Here is a 27703-nt window from a genome sequence, read left to right as displayed (position 1 = left end):
TTTATTTATTTTTATCAGTCCTACAAACAAATGGTTTAAGCAATCTTAAACCAAAAAAAAATAAAGAAGAAAGAGAAATGTTGGTAAACAACCAGTTGTAATTGTAACATCGCTGGCTAGTTCCTAGTTGGCTTCCATCGGGTTGCTCTAAAACTATCCACTTTTGGCCGGCAAAAACTCCACCGTCGGTTGCCGAAGAAGGTTTGGTACTTGGATGGTCGCGTGATTTCTCCGGTGACTTCTACGCTATTATATTGATTTGCTTTTTCGATAGAAGAATTGAGTGAAGTGCTTAGGAAACAATTTCTTTTCATACATGCCTTAAAATCACAATTTACAGCTTACGTGATGGTTGGTACTGTGGCTGTTTCTACTTGATACAGTGCCACTCGGGTGTTTTGATATTAAACATCAATTTCCTATCTGGCCGAGTTGATCTGTTTCGAGTTAAAACTTAAAACAGTCATAAAATGTTTTTATCAGAAACATTAATCATCGTTTTTTCCCGCTATATTACTAGAATCAGACAGCGTGAAAAGGGGGCTTAAAACTTAAAAAGAGTAAAAATATGCGCAAGGAGGGTTGAACAAGTGGCTTGTGATGGTTTAAACGTATAAAGCTTTTCGGAATTTGCCGAGAATGAGTGAATGTGCCGGAATCACATGATCAGAGGATTTGCACAATCCATGCGAAACGAAAAACGAAGCCTGACTCGTTGATTACCCAAAACAGAAACAAAAAACATCATTCAATCATAAACACAGTTCACACTTCACAGGGAAGAGTGGGAAGTGTAAAAGAAGCCAAACCAGAAAGAAGACCAGGAGAGAGATGCTCTGGGTGGATCATCATCTTCCCTGTGGGAAAAGAACTCGTCTGTGGGGAGGTGCATTCTTATGTTGGGTCTGTTTGATGTTGGCCATGCCCAAAATCCCTCATTCTCCCAAGCAACACGTATTCGCTGATATGCGCAATTTCCTGGGTAACACAATGCGTACTCTCTCAGTTTTTCCTTTTCTTGTTTTCTTGTTTGATATTCTGATCCTCTCCTTCCTTTTTTTTTTTTTTTTTTTTTCTTTCTCTGAAAATATATGTTTTGGGTTTTCTTAGGAGTCCCTAATACCTTGAATGTGATCTCCAATTTCCCATTTTTGGTTGTCGGAGTTCTGGGTTTAGTCCTCTGTCTCCAAGGAAGTTTTTCCGCTATAAGGTTTCGTTGTCTTTTACTTTGTAGTTCCATTTTCTTTCTCAAGTTCCATTTCTGGTATTGATTGCTTTTTTCGGATTGTGGAAATGGGTCGGATGTAGTTTGCGAGGGGAGGTTTGGGGTTGGGCTTTCTTCTATGCTGCAATAGCAGGGATGGCTTTTGGCTCCGCTTATTATCATCTGAAGCCTGATGATAATCGGGTTCTATGGGACCGGCTTCCGGTTAGCCCTCGATTTCCTTCTGATTCTGTTTTCTATACTTGTGCATTCCTTAATTGGGTTCCTGAGTCCTGACGATTTGGTTGATTTACTTATTTCAAGTATTCATACTAAGCTTGGAGTGTCGGTTGCAGAAGATGATTGCATTCGCCTCGCTTTTTTCTTGTTGTATAATCGAGAGAGTGGGGGAAACGATTGGAATCATTTGCTTGTTTTTGCTCCTTTTGCTGGCTCTTGCCAGCATCGCTTATGAAAGGTTAAATACTAAATTTGTTTGTTGATCAGTAGTGTAAGTTTGTTATATTATTTTATTCTCTACACAACCCCATCCAAGGATAAATGACATAGATCTCTGTTGAATATGCTATGTTATCTGTTTACAGGATGTTCGATGATCTTCGGCTGTGCATGTTATTCCAATTGATTCCATGCGTAGCAATTCCATCTATGTCGTTTGTCTTTCCTCCCAAATATACTCATTCGAGATATTGGCTTTGGACGACAGGTTTGAAACTTGATATGCATTACCTACGTGCTTCATAGAGTTTCTCTTAACCATTAGTCCATTACGCAGAATCCATCTCTTCTTAACGACATGCATTTGTATTTGAATTTTGATTATAAACTAATTGCAATATTCATTTATCTACTGAATGTGAACCATATGCTAGGAATCTAGGGGTTTACAATTCCTGCAATTGAATTCTGTAACCAATTCTTTTGAACTAGCAGATCTCGTGTTGGGATAAGGCTTTGCTTAGTTGAGGTTTGAGAATTTATGAATTTGCACTATTATCCATATTAGCATGTAAATTTTGGCCAATGTTGCATGGACTCTCCTAAATGGATGAAGCGTTGGTGTTAGAGACATAATGTACTCCAACAATCCATGGATTCTTGAAGGAAACTCCTATGTGATATTTTTCTTTTTCTACTTGCTTACTCGACATAAACGAACAACTAATGTAGACAATTGATGCCAAATTTTCTTTTAAAATGATATTAAGTAACAAAAGTAATCTTATAGACCTTTTTCTATAGGCTTATAATGTTAAAATTAAACCAAATATGGATTATTTTAATAGTTTATACTTTTCTTTAGATTAGTGTAAGAGAACATACTATGCACGTGTGCAAGATTAAGGGGTAAAAAGAAACAACCTTATATAAATTCCAGTACTTTGATTTAACTTTTTACAGTCTGCATGAAACCAAGTCAAGTATCCGCTTTATATGGTATTGTTGTGTCCATGAGTTTTATTTCTTTCTCTTGCTGATTCGGAATCATGGACATGCATCAGATTCTGGTCTCCAGTGTTGATGTCCATATAACACTGATTTTGGCAAAGAAACACTGTATTAAATCCTTGGAAGGATTGTTTAGCCCTTCAAATTGTAGTTGTACAAATAAAAGAGGCAGGCTTATATGGAGATGTACCAGGGCAGCAGTAGTTTGGACAGTTTGGGAAGAAAGAAATTCAAGAATATTTGGGGATAAGGAAGCCTTGATTGAGAACATAACCCTAAGGATGGCTCATTGGGTTAAAACATTGGATCTATTTTCAGACTTTCAGGTCAATGATTTCTTCAGATCTTGGGGGGCTATAGCTGCTTCCTCTTCTAGAAGACAGATAGCAACAGTGGACTGGTCACCTCCATCAAGTGGCTGGATAAAGCTGAATCTCGATGGGGGTTGTGTGGGCAATCCTAGCCCCTCTGGAATTGGAGGTGTAATCAGAGACGAGGAAGGAAATACATGTGCTTTCTTCTCAGGTCCAATTGAGCAAGGTGATGTGGCATCTGCAGAATTCTTAGCTGCTGCTTTTCGAGTTGAGAATGCCAAAGATTTGGGTATTGAAAGATTAATTATTGACAGCAGCTCCAAAACAGTAGTAGAATGGCTAAAGAAGGGAGAGGGAGTATCTTGGCATCTAAGAAATGTCCTTAGGCATTTCAAATGGCTCTCTAGGGGTATGTTTATTGAAAGATCTGCCAATAGTCTGGCAGATGGTCTAGCTAAGCATGGGGCTCAGAGACAGTATGTTTTGGGTTCAACTGTAATATGTTTAGGGGGTTTAGACACTTGGTAAGGCTGCAACTTGGGCCAGGTTGGCCCGAACCCAACCCAAAAAAGTCGGGGTGGGTTGTGTCATGTTGATGCTTGGGTTAGGGTTAGGGTTGACCCCTTGGGCAACCCGACCCAACTCGAACCCGACTCTATAGTACATATCATGTATATGTTATATATATGATATCATACATTGATTTGCTTAGATGCATGATAGTTGTATAGCCCCTACCACATACTATCATTTATTTCTTTTAAGATAATCACTTCACTTAATCCTAATTGGAAATACCAAAACCTTCATAACATTTTTTTATGTTTTTTGAATATTTTATTTTTTATTTCCTCTTTGTTTTTTGCTACCCATAGCTTGCTTCCCATAAAATATCTATTATAAGTTATAATGCATAATAAACTATAACCATTTCAAACACTTTTTTTTCCTAATTTTGTACTTAAAGAACCAATAAAAACATCAACAAACAAATACTAATAAAACATAGGATTAATATTTGTAGTGAAAGTTGAGTTAAGATTTGAGATTAAGAAGTTTTACGAGATTTTAAGGGATAGGAAGAAGGTTGGGTTGGGTTGGGTTAGGGTTGGCCTCAACCTATGGGTGCAACATTGGTGGGCCCAGCCCGAGCCCAAACTGGCCCAACCCGGAATTTTACACGGGCTGGGCTTGGATTATTGGTCCTCGCCTCCTTGGGCTGGGCTCGAGCCCAAGAAGTCGGACTTTTTTATTTTTCGGGCCGGGCTTGGGCCTAGCCCGAACCCGGCCCAAGCTCATGTGTATATATGTAAATGTTGCATACATATTTACATACATACAAAAATATATGTATATGTATATGTATATATATATATATTGTATATATATATGTATATATATATGCATAAATACATTTATATATGTATAATTTTAGAGTGAGTTCATACCAACCCGAGCCCGGCCCGGGCCCAACCTGAGTGTATCAAGTTACAGGGCGGGCTGGGCTCGGGTTGGGAAAATCGGGCTTGACCTTGGGCTTGGGCTGGGCTCAGGCCTTAAGCCCAAATTTTAGGGCCGGGCCTGGGTTGACCATAAACCTGGCCCAACCCGCCCGACTTGCACCCCTATCTCAACCCGACCTGACTTGCAGCCCTAACATTTGGTGTCTTCTGTATTTTCCACAATGTTTTGTTTCTCTGCTTTCTTTTAAAATTAATAAAATCCTTTTATGAGTTGCTGATAAAAAAATGTTATCCTTGAATGGTTAAGGTTAATATTAAAAAAATGCTTAAGGTTCCCATAATTCCTGCATATAAATGTGGTTCGGAATTTAAGATGTTTCTTAGGTTCTGGTTTAATTAGCTGTTTTGAGTTTGAACTACTTTAGGGAAAAGAAAAGATGAGGTGATTTGTGTTATTAATTGGTTATTTTTGTTGGAGAATGACCTTAAAGGTAGGATCTTGGCTATGCTGCATTGGAGCTTCAAAATATGTGTCATGCCCATCTTGGACACTTCGACCTTTTACTGTAAATTCACACCTTGCTCATCTTGGTGCAGAGTGGGTCTAGGATACCATTTGAAGGATATTGTGAGATTCTTACTGGAGAAATTTGAGAGGATGTTGACTATCTCCTTAAATGGTTGCATTTCAATTGAAAAAGAAAACAATTGCTAGCTTGCTTTCCTAATATACGTCTTTCCTTGCAACTTTAGTGTTGGTGTTGAAACATCATGGGGAATATCAACAGGGAGTTCTCATGAAATGACTTTAAAATAGTCCTTGATAGGAATGAAGCTTAGAAGCCAGAGTATTGGAGATTCAAATGGGAAAAGTAAAGGATGAAAGAGAGAGGAAGAAAGTTCTATTATCTCCTAAGTTTTCACTTAATTGATATTCTATGTGTGCTTCTCTCTCTCACCTTTAGTGCAATATGCATATTTGAATATCCATCAACTGTTAATTGAGTTCCTTTTTCTCCCATCTGTAATATGTCAAGTCCATTATTGGCACATGCGATTTAGAGTTATCGGTTCCTAACCTTTTCTTATGACTATCTTATTTATAATATTTCACACTGATGTTTTTGTGATACATAAGGAGAATGAAGAAATGAGAGCAATGAGAAAACCTTTTCTTTTTATTATTTGTTAAATTATCAAGATGTTGTTGATGGGCAGAATACAGGAGATGGATGCCACAGAGATTGTCCAAGATGTTTGATCGAAGACCAAAAGAGAAAAATGAACATAGTTGTAAAGTAGACAATCCTTTCCCTATATAACAGACATCCCTATTTTTAACTTAACAATGTCTGCTTCCTTGTTGGCTTACCTTGATACACAACAAAATAATATACACGCATGGGACAATTTTAGAAATCTCATTCTAGTTCTTTTACTTAAAAATCATTATGTTACTTTTCATAGAAATATGGGGGGCATGAGAATGTACGTTCCTATATTTTCTTTCATGGATTATTTTTTACCAAGATGATGATTGTTCTTATTGAGGATGGTTGGCTAATGCTTCCTGGTGTAAGTTAATGTTCTATGTAAGTCCTCAGATTTGTTTTTTTAAGGTTATGATATCCAATCCTATCACATGGGCTTCCATCATAAGGGCACTCAAGTAATAATGATGTATTCTTTAGAGGTTAGCATGCCATCTTAGGTGGAACAAAACAGATCAACACCTTTGAGGAAAGTGAGTTGTAGGAACTTCAAACCTAACTCTGATTAGGACTAGGGTTGGTGGGGGTAGGACAAGAAAATGGCTTGCTTTTGAAGGCAGTCATCGCTTTCATATTTTCGGATTTCTTAAAGAAAATTTTAACAAGCATGTGAGAGAAGATCATTTGGGAGATTGTGATCGATTGGGAGATGTGTCCCGGGAAGCAGGTGTTCTGTCAATTTGATCTTGTTGCATTATTAAACAAAAATAATTAACTGTTACTTCAGTGGTTCCTAATACTTTGGATATTCTAGGTTTCACATTCTCTTTTCCCACAAATCACTTGATGGTGCCAAAGATCTTGCTAATCCATTGTCCATGGAGGAATGCTCATAGGGATATACTATACACGGGGAACTATTTTTTTCCAATGTATTGTTTCTAATATCAGATCAGTTGCATACCTAAATTGTCTCCCTTACAATTAATATGCCCAAGTACTTAACTCCTATTATTCTTAATATACTTTTGAGGAACCAACTTTTTTCCAATGATAATAAATGATACCTCTGTAATATATTTACTAACAACATCTCAAGACATTTTCTATATCTTATTAGATATTTAAATATTAGCTCTCCCTTGATGACCCCATCAATTTCTGTCATGTGGAGGAATCCTGTGGCTGATTTGAGATTGTACATGGCATAAGGGACTGTCTGGTTTTTGTCACATTTTCATTTCAAAGTCCATATCAGCCCTGTAGCCAATTTGTATTCAAGTTCCTGAATCCTTCTTAGAAAGATAGGGTCTGATTATGATACCGGAAAGGCATGATACATAAAAAACTTATAACCAATCAATTGGTATCATAAAAGTGGTAACCAATCAGGTGGTATTCATCAAAATTCACCGGGGATTTTGATTGGTCAAAGCTCTTCTGGTGATCGGTGTCATACCTTTCCAGCATCATAGATTTACCCTATTATATAATATGAGCCACCCAAGATATTTGATATTTTTTAATTAAAAACAAAGCTCTTCTTTTGTCTGCAAGCTGCAAATTACCCGTAAGTAGTGGGCTGTGGGATAAATATGTGTGGCCCCTTTAGAGCCAAAACTATATTGCTAGGTGGAAGATTCCTGGTTGTTTAAAGACATTATATTCCGAAAATATAGTGAGCCAACTGGCAGATTGATTCCCATATTATATAAACTGTATATAAATACCATATCTATGATTTGTAATATGACATGACTATCTTATTATAGGGTGCTTAAATAATTAAATTAAGAGTGTTTATATATAATACATTCACAATATTATATATATATATATACATGTAATATTTGTAGCCTATTTTTATTATGTAGTGCTTAATTAATTTAAATTTAAAGGAATTCCATGAGAAAGACCAACTTTGGTGATTCTTTATTATAAAAGAAGAAAAAGAAGTTGGGGAGACATCACCATCTCTTCTATACACTTTGTCTTTCCTGTTCAAGAAAGGAAAGGAGGTTGTCTTATGAATTTCCTTTACTTTTCTTCAGGTGAAACTGCTACAGTTACAAGATGTATTTATTATCAGCTGAGTTTTACAGTAAAATGAACAAGTTTCTAACTTGGTGCAAATTTTACCATTTACAACATATGGATGGTACCTTTAACATTAATAGGGGTTGGAAGTATTTGCATGCCCCTGATTTTGTCACCTCACAAGTTGTTCTTGGAATTGTACAATGTGTAGTGTCCTGTATCTCTATATTTATATATGCATAATGAGCATGTTATGAACCTCTCCCTTGGCAAATTAACTAATATGGTTCAGGAAATTTTGAGGTTTACTATGTTGCAACTTGCAACTACATTGCACATAACCTACTAGTGAAATTATTTTTTCCCTTTAACATCTGCAAAACATGTGGTACAGGGGTTTACCTTCTGGCAGAATTTGAAGCCCTTGCTGACAGAAAGATTTACAGAACAAACCATTACATCATCAGTGGGCACTCCTTGGAGCATTTATGTTTAGTTATGGTTCCTGTTTTGCTATCTGTGATGCTTATGCACAGAAACATCAAAGTTACAAGGTATTGGAGTTGTAAACAGGCTATACTGTATCTTGTTGTGCATATCTACAACCTTAAAACTATATATGGATATTTCCTGCTTCTTACATGTGCAATTGCTTTGCCGGATTTATTCTGTTCTGGTTGGTCATATCAATTAATGTAGAACAAAGCCTTTATACTAGGTAGAGCAACTGAGGCTAAATCTCTATGATGCTATCAGATGGAGACTTAACAACTAAAGATGCTGTCAAGATTCACCATGATGTTTGACAAGATGGTGCCTCATGTACATTGTTTATTATCAGATGGCAGTGTGAGTAATACAGTCGTAAGTGCAATTGTGCAAATCTCCTTCCTAGTTGAAGGAGTCGTTGACTATTTCAATCATCTTAAATTACAATCTGCAACTTCTGCAAGTGATTGATGTCTATCCAAAAGGAAAGGGTTCCTTTGGAGAAGTCAAGTCTTTATTTCATTTTTGTGCGTGTAAAAGTGATATACTTATGTTATAGTGATTTTGCCTGTTTAAGTTCTGTGTCTAGCTTATCCGCATTGCTACCTTCAGGAAAGCTTTTGCCTTTACCAGTTGGACCTTACTGATTTGAAGGTTAATACAGAAGGTGTTAAAATAATTTGGGGGGTCAGAGGCATGGATAACAACTGTTCATTCATGAGTTGAGGATTTTTATCTCTATCAAATATTATTCTGACCAATGAAATATCAGTTTTTTGTTCCATTCTGGTGAGGTTTCTCCATAAGAGACTTGGCAGGGTGCCTCTTCAGTTGCATTGATCTTAGAATTGAAGGGTATCTCCTCTTTCTGACATGGTAATGGAATGCATGACAGGTTGGGTGGACTTAAAGAACGCCCATGAAGACCAGTGAGAGGAGACTGAGGGCATACCCATGGATAGCCAAAAGAGAAGTGAAAACACATGCTAGGCCAATGGTGGAGGTAAAACAGGAACGGATATTTCTATCCAACTTTGACAAGATATATGGACTGCTTGGTGCTTGCTGCCTTCAGAATACCGCTATCTGCGTCATTGTGACATATATCTGCTCTGCTTGTTTATATATATATTTTCCCTTTTCATTCCATACTAATGGAGCACTTTTGTCAAGCCAATCAATACATGAAAAAGATAGATGTTTTGATTCCTGGGGGAATGTATGATTTAGCTGTGGCTAAAGAGAAAGAAAAAGTTAATACCAGTAGGACAAAGTCACTGATTCAAGAGGCCCAGGGATGCGAGACCATATGATAATATGAGCTCCGGCTGACAAATTGACAATGGCATATTTAGTATTTTAAAGCACTCTCAGGTTATGGTGTCACTGCTGCATTAAATAATACTTGATAGATTATTAATTAATAATGGGTTTATCGTATATTAGTCAACTGAGTCATTGTTTTTTTATTATATATATATATATATATATATATTTAAAAGAAGGTTTTCTAGGGGTGAAGTGTCTGTATCATTGGGTTGTTGAGTTCAATTATGATGATGATGTAAGTTGTTGTTGGCCCATGCTCATGCCCTCGTTGAATGCAACCTCAACCTGTTAACATTCAACTGCAACTAGCTTTGATGTTTGAACTTCATATGCATTCCCAGCGTCTTAAAGATGGATTCTTGTCGGAAGACTAATCGTAAATGACAAAACAAGTTGCTGTGGAATGAGACAACATATGTTATGTATGGAAGAAATGGAGATGAATCCACATCATCACATGCCCCCACATTTGTGGTAGTATGTCATTATGCAGTCATGCATGATTGCATTATGCCATGCTCTCTTTCTCTGATAACCCAGAAATGTGCATGTGAAGAGAAGAGCAGAAGAGAAGATGCGTTATAATTGAGGATGCAATAGCATACATAACATTCTTGGTTTTGTATTGAGGCTTGAGAGATAAGGAAGTAGACAAAATTTTATAAAATATTCGTAAATGTGTACTGCTTTGCACGTAGAAATTTCAAATGATAATAACAATAATTGTATATATATTGATGATTTATTGACCTTCAACCTAAAAATTTATATCAAATCTTCTTACTCTATAGCTTATATCAATATTTTCAATTTATTGTGCTAATTGAACCATTGTTTGCCTAGAGACTGATTAAACTAATTGAATTGTTACTTGATTTTAGGTTCATTTTCCACCAAATTGCTTGTTTGTAAAAAACCATTGATTTGTCCACAATATAGTGACTTAGTTAATTAAATCATTGAATCATTTGATTTGTTTAGTAGGGTGATGGAATAGACATTAATTTTCTCTTTTCATAATTTTTGTATTCCATTTCCATCATTTAACAAACATGAAAATGGTTTTTCTTATTTGTCATACTTAAAAACCAGTTTTGTTTTCAAGTTGATTTTCAATGTCCAAGTTTTTAAATTCTCAAAATTGTTATTCATGAATTTAATTAGTAACATTTAATGTTGAGAAACAAAAATACATTAAACATATGATTTAATGGGATAGCATGGAAGTTAACCTTAAATATGAGACTTAATGAGAGAGAATGGAATGAAATAAAAAATAGTATTCAATTTACAATTTATATCTTCATAGTAGAGAGAGAGAGAGAGAGTTGTTTTAAGTCGAGAAAAATTCTAAAACCTTAGAAATCTATTGCCACTACTTATAGATTCCAAGTAAATTGTAATTCATCAACAAATCAACATATAGCTCCAAGTGTCTAGAGTAGTTAAATTTGTCCAGCTAAATACTCCATGCAATTTTAATTATAATTCATTAAGTTCTATGATTTATGGATGTCTATTTAGACACATTGTGAGTTATCAAAAAAAAAAAAAAAAGACATGTTGTGTAGTTATTTAAGATGCAAAAAAGAATTCCATTTATATCCACCTATACAATTCAGCAAGAAGTTAACAATGGAGGGCTCAATTTGTCCTATTTTGATTTCATTTTGAACAATCAACAAAATACTTGATTTTTCTTCAAATTCAAATGCGAAAGCATCAACACAAAGCGGAAAAATACTTCTTATAGATTTTCTAGAAACTTCAGGGGTTTTTAATGATTTTCCCAAAAATAAAAGTCAATAATTTGTAAAGCCTTTTCTAACTTGTCCTATAATTGCTCTCTTACCTTCTCCTGGGCCTCAAAAGAATTGACTTTGAATTTTGTCAATCTTTTTGAGGGTATGTTCATTTTAACAACATTTGAAATGGAGGAGTTACATTTTCTTTTTTCTTTTTTTTTTTATTTTTTTTTGGCTCCATGGGGCTACACAACAAAGGTGGCCATCCCCTAAACCCATAACCCCCCAACTCAAGGGTAGGTGGGATTTGATTCCAAGTCCCTTAACTACAACCACGAAGAAACCTTGCCAACTGGCCAGTTGGTTTCATATAAATAGAAAAACCACATTCAAAAACTATTTGATAAAGATAACTCTTTCATATTTAAAAAGAGTTTTCAATTTCAAACCCAAACTTTTCTTATTAATTTTAGCTGTGATGTTATTCAGAGCCTTCTTATCAATTACGCCTTGAATAATTAGAGCACCCAAATATGGGATGCTCATAATCTTTGAAATGGATATTTTGGATGAAACCCTATCAAACATTTTGAGATTGGGCAAAAACTACTTATAAACCAATGAAAAAGATAAACCTAAAAACCATTGTTTTAATAACTAGGCCGGATTGGACGATCTGATCATTTGACCTAGGAACCAGTCATAGTTCTAGGTCCAATTTTGGGTTGGACCATTTTTTATGAAAAAATTGTTGGCTTTGTCAAAAAACTGCTGACTTGAGCAGTCGAACTAGGCAGTGGTTTGTGCGTTTTTGGTCAATCAACGTCTCTCTCCCTCTCTCTATTCTATTATGCTATTTTGACACACTTTCTCTTTATCACCTCTCACATCAGACCTTTTATTAACATAGGCTTTTAAGTTTTAAATGTTGATTTTAATGGAATGATAGGAACAAAAATTATAAATTAGAACATGAATCTTTATAGGGTTTGTTTCTCAAAACTGTAATGTTGCGGGTCAAACCATTCAACCCAGATGGATGAACCACTAACCTAGAAACCAATAGTCAAAGTGGTTCTGTTTTCGGGTCAGTTTTTAAAACCTTATCAAAAGCCATAATCAAAATTGTGGAGCCACATTCAAAATTCACATTTAAAAATCATTAAATAGTGACAATTGGACCTACTTTTAAAGATAATCAAAATAACAAATATTTTGTTCAATATTAATTAAAGGGTAATTGTTAAACTCACCACAACTTTTCAAAATGTCTAAAACTCACCATGTCAGTAAGTTTTTATTTTCCAAGACTCACCTTCCGTTAGTGCACCGTTAATGCTTCTTAACAGAGGTGTCCATGTCAGCATAAATAATAAATTTCATGACCAAATTACCCTTGAATGGTGAGTTTTCCTGTACTTTTGTTATTTATTTACAATTTCTGTGTTTTCTATACCTTTTGGTGTTTTTTCTATAATTTTTATTTTCTGATTTTGTTTTTCAATTTCTATAGTTTCTATAATTTGAAAATAATTTTTTATTTTGTTTGCAATTTCTATGCTTTTATGTATTTTATATTTGCAAATATTTTTTTGAACATTTCCTTTTTTCATGTCTAAATATTAAAATGGTAATATATTAACACCCGTTAATTTATTTTGTATATATTTTATATTTTTCTATGAAGGTTAAAATGGTAATATATTAATGTCCGCTAGTGTATTTCATGGTGAGTTTTAGACGGTTTCCCTTAATTAAAAGAGTGAATTACATCTAGCTAAAACTCCATTAAATTTCAGTTACAATTCATTATTAACTAAAAGATAGATAAATATATCCAACTAAACACTCCATGAAATGTCAGTTACAATTCATTTAAAACAATCAACAAAATATCAAATTTGTCCTCAAATTCATATCTGAAAACATTAAGATAAAGGAGCAAAATTTGTGCAACTAAAATTCCAAAAATTTTTAAAAGCTATTGGTACTTTTTATAGTAGTAAGTATAGTATAGATATCTGTTATAGATGCAAGAATGTAAACCTTCAACTGCTCTTTCTTTTTTTTTATAGATTCAATGTCAAGTAGAAGAAACGACAATATAAAAGACCTCTCATTGGTAGTTGCAGTGTTAGAGGTGGAGGTGGACAACTGGCAATGGGTTGCTCCTCTTTCAATAATCAGGAGAGAGAGAGTCCACTAAACAAATTCGGTTTCAGACTTGCAGTTAATTAATCCAAAAATCCTAAGGTTTTAAAAGTTGGCCTGAAACCAGAACCGATTTGGCCACTGGTTTCTGGGTCAGTGGTTTGATCATCAGATTCAAACGGATGATTTGTTCTAACTTAAAAAATTAAAAAGTAATAAAAATAAAAAGTCAAAAACGATTGTCTGGGTCGGATGGGTCGATAGTTTGACTTCTTAGGCCAATGGATTGTTGTATTGATCAAGTCAGCCAAGGACAGAGTTAGAGGTGAAATGGAATTGATTGCCTAGACAGTTTGTAGATCAAATGGTCTAACCGATTGAATTAACAACGATTCAAAAACACTATAAAAAGCAAATAATATCCTGTTCAATGGTAGGGTTGGACTTAAGTTATTATTTGTGAAGTATTAATTTGAGCTGTATTTGTGAAAAGTTTGATTCTGAATCAAACTTTATCCAAATATATAGGCTCAATTGTTAATTGAGCTGAGGTCAAATGGTACAAAGATTGGCTTGCAAAGCTCACAAACCTAATAAAAATTTTTAATCCCAAACTTGACTCTATGTGGAAAAGGCAGTTGCCTTAAAATTTTACTTGATGAGCCTAACTACTAAACTTATTAATAATGTTTTTGCGTTTTATAATGTATAAGAAAGAAATAAATTTTAATGCATTACAATGAAATATGGTTAAAGGTCAAACAGTGAAACCTGAAGTAGACAAGATTGAATAGTGTTGTACTATCTGGATGGGGTCGTATCTACATTGTGTTTGTTTCCCTGGAATTCATTGCCCGCTAGAATTGTAGTTTTCGAAGTAAGAGCAAGCAGACGCAGCGCGGACCCCACAAATGGAATGAAAACTTTGTAAAAGTGTGTTATAATGACTTGAATGAATCAGCGTCCTGGTTATGCTTCTCCACCCCGACGAGGGACGTGGCTACTGGCTACTGGCTACTGGCTAACTGGCTAACTGGCTATACCTATAAATCTATAATGATGCGGGTCCTTCTTTACAAAGGTCTGCCGTGCCGGGTGTATTTGTTGTAAAGCTGCCACATGTCGGCCGGTGTACACAAACTGCTTGCTTCACATTTCACTTTGCTTGTGCCAAAAGTCAGCCATCTACATTGTTGCAAATTTGTACTTTGAAGGAATTCAATTTTGATGCCTTCTGATGAAGGGAAATTTGGCCCGACCTCGCAATCGCCCGATACATGGCAAAGGCAAGCAACTCGGGACAGTAGAGTGTCCGAAGCGAACATCGGAAGTAAGTCCAAGCTCACTACCGAGCTCGAACTCCAGACCACTCTACTGAGTTCGAGCTCCCTACTAGGAGCCCGAGCTCCTTGTTAAGAGCGAGCTCCCTGTTAAGGGTCCAAGCTCCCTAAGTAAGAACCCGAGCTCCCTATTAAGAGCAAGCTCCCTACTAGGAGCTTGAGCTCCCTATTAAGAGCGAGCTCCCTACTGAGAACCCGAGCTCCCTGCAAGGAGCACGAACTATACTGGGCCCCAAGCCTCACAAAGCTGACCCGAGCTGGCCCATGGCAGCTCGGAACACTCCAAACCGAACTCAAGACACCTCGCTCGCCACTCCAACACTTCGCTTCCGAAACACCAGGCTGACCAAACGTACCCGACACCAAGGACGTCCGTATCCAAGGGCGACGCACCTGACTGATTTGGGATCTGACGCTTGACAGCCGCACTTCAAACGGCTTCCTGCAACCGCCACCTGCAACCGTCGTCACTAGCCGCAGAGACGGCTCCGACAAAAGGGGCAGTGGCGGTTCTGTCCGGCCAGAGGAAATGACATCCGAACTGGCAGGAGTTCAGAAGTAATCATGCCCGATCTGACGGAAGCCTGGAAGTGAGTGCGCGAGGTGGTTATAAAAGGCTCCTACCCCCCAGGAACGAGGTATGCTAACTTTTGCGCTATCTGGTTTATCTTGCCTTTGAAGGATTCTAACTTGAGCTTCGGAGCCCGGAGCTTCTCTTCTCCTTCCGTTTCAGGTCCCTGTTACTCAGTTCAGAGGCAAGATCATTGACAGCTAAGACCGGCCAGATTGTGCATCATCACCCTCTATTGTTGTTGTTGATGTAACTAGTTTTTTTACTTACTAATATATCCATCATCCGTGTGTTCCGAGTTTGATTCTACGAGAATTCTGTCCACGTTAATCGCAGTTATGCATAGTATTTTGCAGGGGGAGATATTTCCATTCCTTATTCATTGAGAGAGGGATAATATATTGTGAATAGGCGTGAACAGAATTCTCGTGATGGGCAGAAAATCCAGAGTCCTTTGGAGTCTGAGTTTGGACGACACAAAATCAATTGCGGGCCCATCGTGGCACCCTGAGAAAGAGAAAGCGCACTTCTACCAATAGACCTTGGGTTTGGGTTTGGGTTTGACGATAGTAATTCAATTGGGATCGCTGCACTCAAAAATTCGAGTTACAAATAACTATGGTTACGATAGGAATTCAGTTGGGATCGCTGCATTCAAAAATTCAGTACAAATTCTCGTATACTTGTATGTTATTGTTATGGTTCATATTATTATTATTATTATTTTTAACGGGGTTTTTATAATTTAGTTCATTTTAAGGTGGAGCTAAAATTTTTAGGAATGGACTGAAATCCTGACCGCGGAGGGCAATTGGAGGGCTATTAATACACTAAGAGGGAGTTGTAATTTTAGATTTTTGAGGTGGATTGCAGTGGGTTTATCCCCAAAATACACCATACACCCCATACACCATACACCATTCACCATTCACCATGGAATGGAATGTGACTGTGAAGTGATGTGAGAAATAGATCCCAATTCCAAGAACTCAACAGTACGTTGGAGTGCGGCAGAAGCACTGAATAATCGTGGAACTGGAAGAGTTACCACGTCACTATCCAAACCAAACCACCATTTCTTAAAAGTTAGCTGGTTGGGCCGGTTGATCTGCTCCTGCATCCTGCTTAATGTTCATGTACCAATAAAGCATCGTAGAAACTAAAAATTGGCATGGCTAATGGCTAATGGCTAATGGCTAATGGCTAATGGCTAATGGCTTGGCTTGGCTCCCTTCCCTCGTACATGCGTTGTTAGTTAGTTAGCTACTTCTTACTTATAGACGAGATTTGCTGAGTTAGGACTGTTGCCAGACCGAAGCGAAGCAAGCGGCCGACAAGATTGAGTGAAGCCAGATATCTCTCTCTCATTAGTCATTACACGCATAAGGCATAATAATAAGCAGGAAATTAAAGGAAAAATTTACTCAGTTACACGCATAAGGCATTAGGGAATAAGGATGTGCATGTGCTCTCCCAAGTCCCAATTCTACTCGCGAGTGAAAGTGAACCTTCAGTTCTTCTCCACCAACCTAACCTTACCTTACCCAAGTAACCCGGCCGATTGAGATTATTGATTGTTAATTTGCTTGATAGGCCTCCCCATCCGCATCCGCATCCGCATCCGATGACCATGATAGGCCTCCTACTCTATATCTATTATCTAGTATCTACTCAATGACTCATAAACCACCCACACGTGTGCCACATTTACATTTGCTATGACAGATACGCGCGATGAGGAGATACCTCACTCAGATACATACAGACACTCTCCCCCCAAACGGGCCAAACCCAATATCTTTAAATCTGAAATTTGGTGAAGTGGAAACATCTCTCCTGCGCCTTAGCCTTCTTGGTGGAGGGTTATTTTCTCTTTTCTTTTTTATTATTCACTCTCAAGTCTCACCTTTCTTCCCCGTCTCTCCAGTCTTACCTCCTTAACACCTTCACCAGAGGTTCTCCGTTCTCACACACAACACTCTCTATCCATCTCTCTGCCTCTGGGTTTAATTCACTCTCCAACCTACAAAGGAGAAAAGCAGCACAACCCCTCAATTAACAAAACATGACTGACAGGATCTACCCTGCTTCCAAGCCCAACTCCAACCCTCCCCAGACGCTCAACGGAAACGGCAACCCGAGCTTCCCCGCCACCAAAGCTCAGCTCTACGGTGCTACTCGCCCCGTGTACCGTCCTCAGCCCAAATCACGGCGCCACCGCCGTAGCTGTTGCTGTCTCTGTTGCCTTTGGAGTACGCTTCTCATCATCGCTCTCGTCTTCCTAGCCGCCATTGCCGCTGGAGTTGTATGGCTCCTCTACCATCCTCAGCGCCCCACTTTCTCTGTCTCCACCGTCCGGATCTCCCGGTTCAACCTCACCACCTCCAAAGACACTACTTCTCACCTTAATTCCCAACTGGATCTCGCCATTTCAACTCGAAACCCCAACAAGAAGATCGTCTTCTTATACGATCCCATCACCGTCACTGTGAGCTCCACCGGCGTCGATGTAGGAAACGGATCGTTCCCGTCCTTCACTCATGGCACTAAGAACACCACCACGCTGAAAACCTCAATATCATCCAGTGGAGCCGCAGATCTGGATGCGGCGTCCGCCACTTCGCTCAAGTCAGATCTGAAGAGGAAGAACGGGTTACCGTTGGAAATTCAGTTGGAGACGAAAGTCAAAGTGAAGATGGGAAGCCTCAAGACTAAGAAGGTTGGGGTTAGAGTTACATGCGATGGAATCGATGTTGCTGCTCCCAAGGGTAAGACTCCGTCCTCACTGTCTCCGTCGTCAGATCCCAAATGTAAGGTCGATCTTCGATTCAAGATCTGGAAATGGACCTTCTAGGATGTTCAATTTTTAGCAATATTCTTTTTAATTTCTTCTTCTTCTTCTTCGGTTTCGTTGTTATTGAATTGAAGTGATTTTCATTTTTAATTTTTGTTTGGATGATGATAAATATGCTGGTTTGTAAATGTTGATAGTTTGTGGATGAGTTTGTCAGCACTACAGAGATAGGGAGAGAGAGAGAAAGTAAAGAAAAGTTCATATATAAATATTTATTAGTTTTTTTTTTGGGTTTTTCATGGTTTGCCTTGGCCATTGTTGTTGTCGTTGTAAGTGATTTGGTTTGATTTTCTTTTTCTTGTTCATGTAATTTCTCAATGCAATGTAATAACACTGAGAAAATTTCTCTGCAAATGTAGATAGATAAACACTCTTTCAATATATTTGTCTTTCTCATCTTCTCCTCTCAAAATATGCTGGGATTTGAGATGCTTCTTGTATGGTGATGATTATGAAGGAGACGTCAGAAGAAGGGGTGGAATGGAAATGGAATCTATCATTCTGTTGAGACTTGAAAGATCTTTTTTGGGGACTGACCGAGACAGAGAGGGGAGGGGACCCAGATAAGGGGAAATGAGATCAAATGATTAATTACTCTCTCGTTTGATTGAATAAGAGGGCGGGCCCACTCGTCCATTTTCATGGCTCGATTGGTTTCTGGTGCTTTCATGATTTGTTGCATTGCTTTTTCTTTCCTGAGCCCTAATTAATAAAAGAGAGGAAAAAGGTAAAAAGGAACTCTTTGTTATTGTTATGCTTCATGGTTCACGTTATCAGGCACACAGACAATGCTCTTGGAGCAACTCAACGTGCAAAAAGCCCTGCCCTGTAACAAACAGCTATTATCAGTATTTATTCCATTATTGTTGATTCATTAAAATTGCGTATGGGTGTGTCGGTGGAGTTTTTTTTTTTTTCACTTTTTTAATTAAACAAGTCATCGGAAAATGGTTGTTTGGACTTGGACTTGAGAGAGAGAGAGAGAGAGATAATGAGTATTGAGTATTTAATTTAATACATTATCTTATTTACTCGAAACTTAGAAGTTTCGAGTACGAATTCTGGTTCGGGTGTCCAAGTTGAATCGGGGCTTTTGGGGTCACGTATGTCTGAAAAAAGCAAGATCTGGAAGTCAGAAGTATGGCTGGTTAGTACAGTACACCACTCCGGACCCGCTACAAACAAAGGCGTGTACAACCGGTACGTTAATGTCAATCAAGAGAGTGAAGAATACGGCAATGGATCACTGGCGTTGTTTGGTTACGTAGCCCGTTGTTTGGAGCAGATGCCAAGTAAAGAATGAAGTTGTGAGAGCTACCAGCTACCAGCAGCCTACCACCGTCCATAGTACTAATAAATCTAATAATAATGCCTCCACTTCCAGTTTGAGGCTCCAACCAATAGAAATCATGCAAGCACCAAGAAGGAAGAAAGGAATAGAATAGAAGAGTCTTCTGTTCTGTTTGTGTATTGAATTGTTGATTCCCATTCGTGACGAAGAGCCATGTAATCAGGGCTGATTATCAACTTTATCGTCACCGTGAATGGTTCCTGAATTGAGATAGTGAGATGTGGGGCCGGTCATTCGATTGATCGATTCATTCAGACAAGGTCGGCGCCCGCTGGTAAGACTTACATATACGTTGTTTATTTTGCACGGAGGTTGAGGATCAAACATGGTAAATAATTTTTTTTTTGTTTTTCTTTAAATAAAGAAATAAAAAAGAAAAATTCTAAATTCTACAATTATTCAAAATATCATACTCTAAATATTGAAATTAATTTTAAAATGGCACTTAAACTGGGCTAAGAAATCTGGGGGTTTTAACAAAGAAATAAAAAAAGAAAGAAAAGACAAGTGTAATCCAGTGTAAATATTGGAAGCATCTGCCAGAATATTATGAGTCAATAAAACAAATGGGTGGTGGGTCAGGGTCAATCCATTCAATTTTCATTGCAATCGCCTTTATTTACTTTTAGTTTTAATAATTTAAAACAAGGGCCAAATGGGTGGTGGATTTTAGAGAGGGGCGAGTTGCTATAATTGTAATTGTAAACACGTTTACGTTCAATGCTTAGGGTGGTACCGACTGCATTCTGAAGAGTCCCAATACCCCATCTGAAATTTGCTAATGTTCCTGCTATTGTTTGACCTTTTAAGTCCTGGCCCCAAGCCCCGAACCTTTATTTGTAGGTTCGAATTGAGAGAGAAAGAGGAGAATTAATGGGGATTACATTTAATAGAAATAATAGCATTGACTAATCGACCGACAAGGACAGTGTATTCACTGATGACTTTTCATGATAAATTCCATTCCCATCTCCTTCACGCCACTTGTTAATATATATATCATTCCGTGCTTGAAGGATAAAATTAGGTTCCCGTTTGGTTTACAGGAATAGAGGTTTGGAATTAGAATCGGAATGAGCTTTGATTTTAATTGTTTGGTTTGGCGGAATTGTAATCCTATTTTTATTCCTGTTGGAATGGCATTCTCTCATTTGAGGAATGGTCATTCCCTTAGAATGAAATCTTATTGTTGCTGATTTCAATTCCCATTTCTATTTCTATTTGAATCAAAAAGACTAGGAATAGGCCATTCTAAAAAATTTCAATTTCAATTTTGACTATAAACCAAACAGACCCTAATATCTGCACGCAACAGCTAACCAGGTATTGTCCAACCCTGACTGAGCATATCTAATTGGTCCCTCCCTTACATACACCTCTACTCTATAGGTTCTAACTAACTATTTTCAGTTTTCTTATTAATTTATCTGGTCTGATCTCCACTTAGCCAAGGCTGATGAATGAAATACTTGTCCTTTTGGGATTTATAACAAAAAATTTGTATCTTAGGCCACGCTTTGGTTGCAATGCAAACGTAAATATGTACATTACATATTTATCTATTTTTTGGTTCATGAATGTAAATATGGTTCACATTTTAAACCATTTTTGTATTCATCTTGTTTGTTTGAAATCGGTACAAAGTGTGGGCCCATCATTAAATGCTCCAACTATCCTATGCTCCAATGCCTTAACTTTGGTCAAAAATTTAATTATTGAATAAACACAAAATTGTATCCAAAAAATAGGTATAGTAATGCTCTCTTTTCAGAGTATAAAAGTGTCAAAAAATACGTTTTTGCTCTGATAATCATTACTTTTTTATGTTTCAAATAAACACTCGCAAACATGAACCGAGGTAAATACCCCAGTTCAACGTTTGTATTGCAAACAAACGGAGCCTTAGGCTCATTTCAGAAGGAGTACAAATACAAATATGTAGAGTGCAAAACCTTGTATTTTGTGTGTATTTGCACTCTACATATTTACATTTGCACTCCTTCCAAACTGAGCTTTAACTGAAAATGGTCATAAACATATTGGGGGAGATCCGAAGCCTCGACTGCCACGGTGTTGAGGGGAACCCCAAAAAATTAACCAAAAAATCTATGATTAATTGAAATATTAAAATTTAATCCTACGTCTAAGCAGTGAAAAAGGCTGCAGGAAACCCTAGCTACTAGCAAGACAAAGAGCCCAATAATCACTTAAGAGTGCTGTATATATTACCTCAAGCTATAGATTGAGGCTGTATGTCTTTCCCAAACAAACTCACCCTGTAGGCTGTAATAGAAAATTGAAAAATTGAAGTCTATATATTAGCAATTACCGTGGGATATAGAAATAAAAAGAAAAAAAAAAATCCTTAGAACTGCATTTGGGTCAAAGAAAACAAGTGATAAAATCCTTTTTAACACGTTTTCCTCTATATGCATGCCTCGGTCAAGAGCTTACCAAGAAACCAACTTTCAAAATGTTGGTCTCTCCTTTACTCCCCGAAAAAAGTTTGTTCTCCTTCAAACTCAGAAGGGTAAAAAAAAGCCACAAGGGCGTAAACTGATGGTCCGTTTGATTTACCGGAATAGGGATTTAGAATCAGAATAAAAATGGTCGATTCCAATTCTAACTGTTTAATTGAATAAAGTTGGAATTTCATTCTCATTTCTAGTAGAATAACATTCTACTAGAAAGAAGCACAGTGAGAGGATGTGTAATCTCCTAGTTGTTTGTAACTTTGTTTGGTTGTATCTTAACCACCCTTAAGGCTTAATCCATTATCCCCAGCTTCAATTTAATTCCAACTGCCAACCCCTCTCCCTCTCTATTGATATGAAGCATCTTCTTGTATTTGTAACTTTAGGAGCATTAATTAACAATCAATTTGTGTGATGCAATTGATGTTACCTTTGAGGCTGCAGGTATTAATGCAAGCATTTCCATACAGGCCCAGGTCCTCACCATCATTTGCCAATGTGGGTAGGAAGAAAATGGACTCAAATTCAATATGCTATCCCCATTATTAGGTCAATAGGTCCAATAGGGCAAAAGAAATTGGTCCCTGCAAGTTGGACCGTGCAGCAACTCTTGGCTCCGTCCACACAACACCAATAGTCACTAGGGTCTAGGCCGTCTAGGGACCAGTAAATTACGTAGGCAGGGAGGGATTCACAAGCTGTTGGGTACTTGGATCACGTCATTCACCATCCGATCCGAGGTGGTCATGCTTCTCTGAACTTTAAAGTATCAACTCTAATACTGTATAGATAGCAACTGACTACAGGAAGCAACCCTATCCAGAAAGGTAACAGGCAAGAGAAATCAGAAATATTTTAGTAGCTGGGTTTTATAATGGGATAATTTTTCCCCTTTTCACTAGTTTTGGAACCATTCCATTCATCATAATCATGATTTAAGCCTTGTTTCGACCACATGGGGTTGAGCATATGAATCCTGTTCCACTGTTCCATTTGTTTAATCTTATATACATTATCAAATTATGAGCCCTTATTTACTACTTCAAGTTCAAACCATGTGCCCCCTTTTGACAGGGTTAAAGCCCAGCAGCTTCTAGTTTTCTAAAGTGGGCCCATATATGGCTTTTAAGCTGTGTGGTGAAAAATCCGAAAAGTCCTATTGTTTGTTGCTCAGTCATTTTTTGGGCTTATCCTCCTCAGCCTCTTTATATAGCTTATCTAGAGTGCTTCAGAGCAGCTGTAGCAGTTTGGATGAATGTTCAGCTCATTGCTTTGAAACAGGCTTCATATCCTTCTTTTTTTTTTTCCAGCTTTGTAGGATTACACAATGGAGGGTAACCCATCTCTCATACCCATAACCTCCCCAACCTGGGTAGGTGAGTGGGTGAATAGGAATCAATACAAGGCTCCAATACAATTAACTAAAAATCTCACCAACTGAGCCAGTGGACATCTCAAACAATGTCCTCTTTAGTGCTTTGGAGCCAGACCATTGCTATGCTATAGAGTCAGATACATTGATTCATCCTAAACCAACCTGTTTCAGTTCACCAGCTCCAGTTAGCCTGGGCCCAAAAGATCCGTTTGCTAACGTAAACTGAGCCCGAACCAACCCCAAATCCCAATCCCAATCCCACCCCATCCACCTTTTATAGCATAGTTACCTTGTGTGCATATGCACATTATGTATATATGCTATGTATCTGCGTTTACATTATGTAAACCTAGGGTTATATTTTATAATATTATATGACCAACTTGGACCCACAATCATGCACAAAAATGTATACACATGCACTAAATTCTATGCCATCAAAATAATATTAACAATTTCAATGTATTGATATGTATCTCTTTTAATAATTGTATATTTGTAATAAGTATATCTTAGTGTCATATTGTATGTATTTTGTATTCTATTTTTAAATTGAACCATGACACTCAAATTAAAACAGGAACCAAAAACATTTGTAAAAAGACGGCCTACCGAAGCTGAACCCAACTCTGAGTTGTTGGCTTTAATTTGGGCTGGGCTTGAATTGTAAATTCACGTACAATAGCATAATAATATTTTAATTTGTTTTATGGCACCATGGGGCTACACAACAGGGGCAGCCCATCCCCCAAAGGCCCAACCCCCTTCCACCAAAACCCTGGTGCAGGCGGGGTTCAATCCTCCGCTACAAATAGCAGGAACCCTTACCAATTAGCTAGTTGGCATCTTACCTCCAATAGCATAACATTAAAACTAGGATTAAGTATTCATAGGGATCAAGGGAGAATTTTCACACCATCACTCTGTCTCGTTTCCCGGCATGTATTAAAGTCGGAGTCCGGATCTCTTCCCAACAAAAAACCGTGCCAACATATTCCAACACGATCTATGTCTGCACATCTCATTCACACTCCAAACAACACATGGGCTAATTAGGATTAGCTGAACGCAAAAATTCTCCCTAATGTGGGCAGGCTGGACCCGACCTGCCCAAAATATTACTACCCTCTAAAAGCCCAATTAGGCCCAATCTGGATCGGTCCATTATCATCCCTACATCTACATGGGATGATAGCCAAGCGGCCCAAACCCAACTAGTTGGGGGAAATTAAGATGTAGTCGAATATACGGGGATGCTGTGAAGTGTCAACATTCTATACCATCCTTGCCGTTCATTAATCATCACGTCAATGCCTACCGTAAATGCTTATGCTTCCTTCTCAACTTCTCAGTCACTCGCGAGTCGTGAGTCGCGTACTCGCGTCCATGGTCCACCTATGACCTACCCGGCCCGGGCCCCCAACGGCTACTCGGTACGATGAAAAAAAATATATTTATTATTTACAAACGAACGGATGTATCGGGAATCAGGAAACGTTATACACCTGTCTCACAAAAAAGGTCAAATTCAACCTTTCGATGCATCTAAACCATCTGATCTATTATGTGCCACTACGATTTTATGAACTGGGACCCCCCTCTGTGTCTTTTACTTTTGTACGTCTCCACCTATCCTAATCCGTAACTCCCAATGTAACGTTCATCTCATAAACGGCATTTTCCCTTGTCCATTTTATTAGTAGAACAGAGCTTTTTGTTTAGTCCTTCCCCTGTTTTGAGTGTTTTTCTCACCACCTACATCTGCAACTGCAAGATATGCGATGAAGCTGTCGACGGAGTTCGGAGTGTTTATACTTTTCTTTTCTGTATCTTTCTGTTGTATTCCCGCCTCTAGCCCCGATTTCGACGCTTTGTTTGCTTTCAAGTTTGCTTCAGACCCCTCTAACTCTCTTTCCTCCTGGTCCAATTCATCCCATCCCTGCTCTGGTTCATGGGTCGGCGTAACCTGCAGCAAAAACAACCACCGAGTTACCCGACTCGTCCTCGAAGATCTCAACCTCACTGGCTCCATTCAAATTCTGACACATCTCACTCGCCTCAGACTTCTAAGCCTCAAAAATAACGCCCTTTCTTCTTCCTCTTTGAACTTCTCCTCCTGGACCAACATGAAGCTGCTCTTTCTCTCCCATAACCATTTCTTCGGTGACTTCCCTGCTGGAATCTCCCAGCTCCGCCGCCTCCGCCGACTCGATCTCTCTCACAACGGCTTCTCCGGTCACATTCCGATGACTGAATTGAATCAATTGTCCCACTTGTTGACTCTTCGCCTCGAAGCCAATTCTTTCACTGGAACATTGTCCTCGCTCGATGTCCCAGTTGCAGATTTCAACGTGTCCGGAAACAATCTCTCCGGTCAAATTCCGACATCTCTTTCCTCGTTCGCAGAGTCTTCTTTCACCGGCAACAAGAATCTTTGCGGCAAGCCGTTACCGTACAAGTGTTTGAATCGAATGGTTCTGAGTGATCCGGTCCCGGTGAGGGCCTCTGAGAGACATGGAAAAAAATTAAGTCTTCGAGTTGTACTCGTCATTGTAATCGTAGATGTGTCCGTGGTCATCGCCATGATTGGGGTTTTCTATTGCTACTGGAAGCGACGCACCAAACATCATCAGACTGGTCTGGGTGGAAAGAGACCGAAAGAAATGAAGAGGTATGGATACGAAGAAAGGTACAGAGGAGGAAGGGAGAATGATGAAGAAGAGATGGTCTTCTTTGAAGGATGCAAACAGGGCCTGAGAGTGGATGATCTTTTGAAGTCTTCTGCAGAGATGCTGGGAAAGGGGATCCTGGGGACAACTTACAAGGTAGTGATGGACGGAGGGGATGTTTTCGTGGTGAAGCGGACTAGGGAAAGGGGGATAAGGAAAGAATTTGATATTTTTCTGAGAGAGATAGGTGGGTTGAGACACAGTAATATCGTCAGCCTCAGAGCTTACTTCTCTTCCGAAGAAGTGCTTCTTCTGGTGTACGATTACCTCCCAAACGGAAGCTTATATTCTCTCTTACACGGTCAGTTTCTTCTTCTTCTTCTTCTTCTTCTTCTGGTGGACTACTTTTGAAACTTGCAGTGATTGAATTCCTCTTAAGTTCCATGAGATTGTCTGGATTTCATTTACATGGATTATGAACTAACAAGAGCCACATTGTCCAGGAAATCGAGGACCTGGAAGAACTCCCCTGGATTGGATGACAAGGTTAAAGCTGGCGTCGGACTCTGCTAAGGGTCTTGCGTTCCTCCACAGTGAATGCAAATCCAAGCTCCCCCACGGCCACCTCACGTCCTCCAACATCGTTATTGATCAGGCTGGCAATGCCTGCATTTCTGACTTCGCACTTCACCAACTTTTTCTCTCCCCATTGACATCAAACGGTGCATACAAGGCACCGGAATTAATGCTTAACTACAGCCAAAGGAAATTCACCAGCAAATCCGATGTTTATAGTTTTGGAGTGATTCTCTTGGAGATTCTTACTGGCAAAATGGCAACAGGGGAAGGAGAAACCAGTCTACCCATGTGGGTACAACGCGTTGTGCGAGAGGAATGGACGTCAGAGGTGTTTGATATTGAACTGTTGCGGTACAAGGGGTCGGAAGAAGAAATGATGGCTCTCCTGCAGGTGGCCTTGCTTTGCTTGGCCCAGACACCACAAGATCGTCCTAAGATGAGCGTAGTGCATGAGATGATTGAGGACATCAGGACGAGGGAATGTAGACAAGGGGGAAACCATTCTCCTCTGAATGACCTGTCTTCTGATTCATCTCCTTCTCCCTCAGAAGATACTCCTAGCTTCACTAGCAGCTGAACCTTGGCTTGTGTGCCGATGCTTATTGATTAAGGTCTTTTTTAATTGTTTTAATTCAATAGGAGCTCCAGGTAGGAGGTCCACCAATCGACAAATTGAGTGCAGATAATGTTAACCATCTAGATCAACCATATTCTTCTCAAGATGATCCATTCATTTCCATCTAGAAAAACATTGAAGAATCTCTCTCTCTCTCTCTCTCTCTCTCCCCTCTTTTGGGCAAAGAAAGAAGTAGCTTCATTTCTTATATAAGAGCTTTACATATAAGGATATTAACATTTAAGAATTTCTTTAGGAGTCTCATCTATTGGAGAATCTACTACCGATCTACAGTTCTCTCTGGGTGCATTCTAGTCATACTAAACTATTTTGTTTGAGAAATTCTCTGTTGATGCAAGACTTGGGCTGTGGATTCTGGTTAAACTTCTGTTTTGGGTTTTACTTTAATTTGGTCCAGGTTTATTTTACTTCATCTGCTATGCAAACAAACAAAATAAGGT

The 27703-nt window shown here is 38.4% G+C and overlaps 3 protein-coding genes across 11 annotated transcripts; all 3 read left to right on the top strand.

The window, feature by feature from the left end:
- Nucleotides 1–130: 130 nt before the first annotated feature.
- LOC104600710 (uncharacterized) lies at nucleotides 131–9555 on the top strand. Of its 9 annotated transcripts, none has more exons than XR_735747.3 (8): nucleotides 147–982; nucleotides 1111–1210; nucleotides 1309–1429; nucleotides 1561–1682; nucleotides 1810–1931; nucleotides 8094–8253; nucleotides 8456–8548; nucleotides 8801–9555. XR_735747.3 is itself a non-coding variant. In XM_010263808.3 (7 exons), the coding sequence occupies exons 1-7, from the start codon at nucleotides 832–834 to the stop codon at nucleotides 9109–9111; spliced, it is 801 nt and encodes a 266-aa protein (XP_010262110.1). In that variant the 5' UTR covers nucleotides 132–831; the 3' UTR covers nucleotides 9112–9555. The 9 variants fall into 9 exon arrangements, 5 of the variants coding, with proteins under 5 accessions (XP_088750054.1, XP_010262110.1, XP_010262108.1 ...); XR_735750.3 differs by having other exon boundaries at nucleotides 8456–8563; nucleotides 9084–9555; XR_016079805.1 differs by having other exon boundaries at nucleotides 8456–8563.
- Nucleotides 9556–17104: 7549 nt separating this feature from the next.
- Nucleotides 17105–18559, top strand: LOC104600810 (NDR1/HIN1-like protein 13). Its single transcript, XM_010263941.2, has one exon. It carries the CDS (start codon nucleotides 17390–17392, stop codon nucleotides 18176–18178), a length of 789 nt encoding a protein of 262 aa, XP_010262243.1. The 5' UTR covers nucleotides 17105–17389; the 3' UTR covers nucleotides 18179–18559.
- Nucleotides 18560–25084: 6525 nt separating this feature from the next.
- Nucleotides 25085–27387, top strand: LOC104600709 (putative leucine-rich repeat receptor-like protein kinase At1g68400). Its single transcript, XM_010263805.3, has 2 exons — nucleotides 25085–26408; nucleotides 26551–27387. The coding sequence occupies exons 1-2, from the start codon at nucleotides 25160–25162 to the stop codon at nucleotides 27201–27203; spliced, it is 1902 nt and encodes a 633-aa protein (XP_010262107.1). The 5' UTR covers nucleotides 25085–25159; the 3' UTR covers nucleotides 27204–27387.
- The last annotated feature ends 316 nt before the right edge of the window (nucleotides 27388–27703 follow it).

This window comes from Nelumbo nucifera, chromosome 8 (assembly GCF_055504915.1).
Source record: "Nelumbo nucifera cultivar China Antique chromosome 8, China Antique-T2T, whole genome shotgun sequence".
Classification (NCBI taxonomy): Eukaryota; Viridiplantae; Streptophyta; class Magnoliopsida; order Proteales; family Nelumbonaceae; genus Nelumbo; species Nelumbo nucifera.
The sequence above is the reverse complement of the archived record's forward strand: the minus strand, read 5'-3'. Positions and strand labels throughout refer to the sequence as shown.